Raw genomic sequence first — 5252 nt, forward strand, 5'->3', positions numbered from 1 at the left:
TTTTCCAGTTTATCCTCTCTCCAACTGTGTTTAACAATGTTTCTTTCATTACTGACCAGCACTGAATTTATCAGTTTTAAACATTGCTAATTTGATAGGCAAAAAAACTTGTTCACAGTTTAAATATGCATTTTGGGCCGGCGCGGTGGCTCACACCTGTAATCCCAGCACTTTGGGAGGCTGAGGTGCGCAGATCACCTGAAGTCAGGAGTTTGAGAGCAGCCTGGCCAACATGGTGAAACCCTGTCACTACTAAAAATACAAAAATTAGCCAGGCATGGTGGTGCATGCCTGTAGTCCCAGCTACTGATGAGGGCGAGGCAGGAGGATCGCTTGAACCCTGGAGGCAGAGGTTGCAAGGTGCCAAGATCGTACCACAGCCTGAGCAATGAGTGAGACTCCCTGTCAAGAAAGCATTTTTTGACCTGGACATTCTTCACATGTCAGCCAACTCTTGCTCAGTTCCCTCTATCAACAATATATTTGGGGTGTTGCCCACCTAATGCATTTGTTGAGTATTGCCCGATAAAAAAATAAAAATTTTTTAAAAATCTATTTGTACAATAGTTGGTCAGAGTTCAGGAACTAGGACCAAATTTTCTTACGTGTCAAGTATTTAAATTCCTTCAGCACATTTAGACAGTATGTTATCTTTTAATTTGATTTATTTGTTTGAGTATGTATTTCCTGTCGTCCCTCCTCCTCCCTGCCCTCCCTCTATGGAACATAAGTGCTTTGAAGGGAAGAGTTTGTTTATTGTTGAATATTCAGGGTACAGAACACCATTGGGAAATAGAGGCATACCACAAGCATAGTGGCTCATCACTGTAATCCCAACATTCTTTGGGAGGATGAGGAGGGCAGATCACAAGGTCTGGAGTTCACCAGCCCGGACCAACACATACTGTCCCCGCCTCTACTAAAAAACACAAAAAAAAAAAAAATGAGTTAAAGTGGTGGTGTGCCTGTAGTCCCAGCTACTGGAGGCCTGAGGCAGGAGAATCGCTGAACCTGGGAGGTAGAGGTTGCAGTGGGGCCGAGATCGCCACTCTGCACTCCAGCTCAGGATGAGTGAGACCTGGCTCAAAAAAAAAGAAAGCCGGCGCTGTGGCTCAAGCCTGTAATCCCCAGCACTTTTAGAGGCTGAGACGGGCGGATCACAAGGTCAGAGACTGAGACCATCCTGGCTAACATGGAGGAAACTCTCTAAAAAGCAAAAACAGTCGGAAGTGGCTGGCCAGTCCCCAGCTACCGGGAGGCTTATAGCAGGAGGAATATGGAACCTGAGGGCGGAGCTCGGCAGTGAGCTGAGATCCAGCCACTCGCATTCCAGCCTGGCACAGATGGTGACTCTGTCTCCAAAAAAAAAAAAAAAAAAAAAAAAAAAAGAAGAAAGAGATAGACACTAGCAGACCATTTCACTAATGGGCCACTGCTTGGAGGAGGCATGATGTGTGTTAAGGGCAATAGATGAGGGTCTCTGCTTTGCTGTGGCACCGCAACTAAGTGACCTGGGACAAGTGATCTAATCTCTGTCTCTGTGTTTGGTCAAGAATGGAGCAATAGTTTCTACCTTGTTAATTTGTCACATTTAAAGGAACTCAGTATCTGGCACATGAATTAATGCCTCACTGTGGTAGTTGGTGAAGTTGATGTTTGGCAAAGGAATCGGTTTCTAGAACCCTGGCCTTTGATTTTCAACAGTGGTATCCATTGAAATAAAATACAGTGAGAATTTGAAAACTTCTGTCAAAAGAGGGTGATTTTATTTTATTTTATTTTTTTGAGACAGAGTGTCTCGGCTTCTGTTGCCGGGAGAGGGCTGGAGTGCAGTGGTGCACCAGCTCACTGCAACCTCCGCCTCCTGGGTTTGCTGTATCCTCCTGCCTCAACCTCCTGTGGGAGCTAACACAGTCCCTACCACCATGCCTGGCTAATTTTAGTAGAGATGGGGTTTCACTTAGTTGGCCAGGCTGGTCTTGGAACTCCTGACCTCAAGTGATCCCCTGCCCTGGCCTCCCAAAGTGCTGAGATCACAGGCAAGAGCCACTGCACCCAGCCTGACCCCATTCTTGTACTCAATGCTTTTAAATCTTGGGAATTTTGGACTGCCCTGGCAAATCCTAAGTATCATCTCTATCTCTCCTTGATGTTTGTGAGTATGACCTATGCCCAAAACCATGCTTAAACATCTTCATCTGTAGTCATAGACTGTATTTCAAATTATTTTCTTAGGTTCCTGCCAAGAAATAAAAGACTAGGTAAAATATTGTGAACCTTTTCAAGGTTTTGATACACACTACCAAATTGCTCTCCAGAAAGATTTTTCCAGTTTATCCTCTCTCCAACTGTGTTTAACAATGTTTCTTTCGCCGGCTGTGGCTCAAGCCTGTAATCCCAGCATCTTTGGGGAGGCCTAGACGGGCGGATCACGAGGTCAGGAGATCGGTGACCATCTCTGGCTAACACACGGTGAAACCCCGCCTCTATTAAGAAATACAAAACCAGTCATGCAGGTGGCGGGCTTCGTAGTCCCATACTCGGGAGGCTGAGGTCGAGAATGGAACCCGGGAGGCAGAGCTTGCAGTGAGCTGGAGATCCCGCCACTGCACTCCAGCCTGGCGACAGAGCTGCAGACTGCCTCAAAAAAAAAAAAAAAAAAAACAATGTTTCTTTCATTACTGTAATCAGCAATTGAATTTATCAGTTTTAAACCATTGCTAATTTGATAGGCAAAAAACTTGTTCACAGTTTAATATGCATTTTGGGCCGGGCGCCGGTGGCTCACACCTGTAAATCCCAGCACTTTGGGAGGCTGAGGCGCCGATCACCCAAGCAGTCAGGAGTTTGAGAGCAGCCTGGCCAACATGGTGAAACCCCTGTCACTAAAAATACAAAAATTAGCCAGGCATGGTGGTGCCTGTAGTCCCAGCTACTGATGAGGGCGAGCAGGAGGATCGCTTGAACCCAGGAGGCAGAGGTGGTTGCAAGGTGCCAAGATCGCACCACAGCCTGAGCAATGAGTGAGACTCCCTGTCAAGAAAGCATTTTTGACCTGACATTCCTTCACATGTCAGCCACAACTCTGCTCAGTCTCATCAACACATATTTGGGGTGTTGCCCACCTAATGCATTTGTTGAGTATTGCCCGATAAAAATAAAAATGTTTTAAAAATCTATTTATACAATAGGTTGGTCAGAGTTCAGAACTAGGACCAAATTTTCTTACGCGGTCAAGTATTTAAATTCCCTTCAGCAATACTTTGGTAGACAGTATGTTATCTTAATTTGATTTATTTGTTTGGGTATGTATTTCCTGTCATCCCTTCCTCCTCCCTGCCCCTCCTCTATGGAACATAAGTAGCTTTGAAGGGGAGAGTTTGTTTATTGTTGAATATTCAGGGTACAGAACACTGTCAGAAATAGAGTAGACACGGGCAAGCATAGTGGCTCATCACTGTAATCCCAACACTTTGGGAGGATGAGGAGGGTAGATCACAAGGTCAGGAGTTCCAGACCAGCCTGGACTCAACATACTGAAACCCCGGGCTCTCTACTAAAAAAATACAAAAAAAAAAAAAAAAAAAAAAATGAGCTGGGCGTAGGCAGGTGCCTGTAGTCCCAGCTACTTGGGAGGCTGAGGCAGAATCGCTGAACCTGGGAGGTAGAGGTTGCAGTAAGCCGAGATCACACGCACTGCACTCCAGCCTGGTGACAGAGTGAGACTCCGTCTCAAAAAAAAAAAGAAAGCCGGGCGCGGTGGCTCAAGCCTGTAATCCCAGCACTTTGGGAGGCTGAGACGGGCGGATCACAAGGTCAGGAGATCGAGACCATCCTGGCTAACATGGTGAAACCCCGGCTCTTCTAAAAAATACAAAAACTAGCCGGTGAGGTGGCGTGGCCTGTAGTCCCAGCTACTCGGGAGGCTGAGGCAGGAGAATGGCTGGGAACTCCGGGAGAAGCGGAGCTTGCAGTGAGCTGAGATCCAGCCACTGCATTCCAGCCTGGGTGACAGAGCCGGTGACTCTGTCTCCCAAAAAAAAAAAAAAAAAAAAAAAAAAAGAAGAAAGAGATAGACACTTGGCAGACCATTTGGCTAATTGTGAAGCCAATTTGCTTGGAGGAGTAGCAGTATGATGTGGTGGTTAAGGGCACAGATGAGGGTCTCTGCTTTGCTAGGCACTAACTATGACCTTGGACAAGTGACTTAATCTCTCTCTGCCTCTGTGTTCTGTCATGTTGGATAATAATAGTTTCTACCTTGTTAATTTGTCAAGGATTTAAATAAACTCAGTATCTGGCACATAATTAATGCTCAATAATTGTGGTAGTTGGTGTAGTTAAGGTTTGGCAAAGGGAAATCGGTTCTAGAACCCTGGCCTTTTGATTTTCAACAGTGGTATCCATTGAAATAAAATACAGTGAGAATTTGGAAAACTTCTGTCAAAGAGGGTGATTTTATTTTATTTTATTTTTTTGAGACAGAGTCTTACTCTGTTGCCGAGGCTGGAGTGCAGTGGTGCAATCTCAGCTCACTGCAACCTCCGCCTCCTGGGTTCAAGCGTTTCTTCTGACTCAACCTCCTGTGGAGCTGGGATTACAGGTCCCCACTACCATGCCTGGCTAATTTTAGTAGAGATGGGGTTTCACCCGATGTTGGCCAGGCTGGTCTTGAACTCCTGACCTCAAGTGATCCGCCTGCCCTGGCCTCCCAAAGTGCTGGGATCACAGGCAAGAGCCACTGCACCCAGCCTGACCCCATTCTTGTACTTACGGCTTTTAAATCTTGGGAATTTTGGACTGCCTTGGCAAATCCTAAGTATCATCTTCATTCTTCCTTGATGTTTGTGAGTATGAGATCCCTGCCCAAAACTATGCTGTCCCCACTTGGGATTGGAGTTTGAAAACTGACTTCACTCAGCCCCAGAGTCAAGGTCAGAAGCCCCTCAACCTCGGTATTTTAAGTGCCTTCATTCTCTCTGGCCCAGAAACCAAGATGTGGACCACGCCAGAAGTGACCAGCCCCCCACCATCCCCAAGAACATTCCACACATCATCCGCAGCCATTGGAAACCAGCTGTATGTCTTTGGGGGCGGAGAGAGAGGTGCCCAGCCTGTGCAGGACACGAAGCTGCACGTGTTTGACGCAAGTATGGACTGGTGGGCACCTTGGGGCTGGTCAGGGCCATCCCAGTCTACAAATTACCTAATATAGGAAGCAGAAGTTAAAAAAGGAAAGCCTGCCGGGCGCG

General features: G+C 46.5%; 1 protein-coding gene across 1 annotated transcript in view; it reads left to right on the forward strand.

Annotated features, from left to right (window-relative positions):
- RABEPK (Rab9 effector protein with kelch motifs) overlaps positions 1-5252 on the forward strand; it is a 26215-nt gene that overhangs the window by 16544 nt on the left and 4419 nt on the right. Inside the window, 1 exon segment of the mRNA XM_031654512.1 lies at positions 4989-5150. Within this exon segment, the coding sequence (XP_031510372.1) occupies positions 4989-5150 (162 nt within the window).

Source organism: Papio anubis, chromosome 13 (genome assembly GCF_008728515.1).
Source record: "Papio anubis isolate 15944 chromosome 13, Panubis1.0, whole genome shotgun sequence".
In the NCBI taxonomy this organism is placed as follows: Eukaryota; Metazoa; Chordata; class Mammalia; order Primates; family Cercopithecidae; genus Papio; species Papio anubis.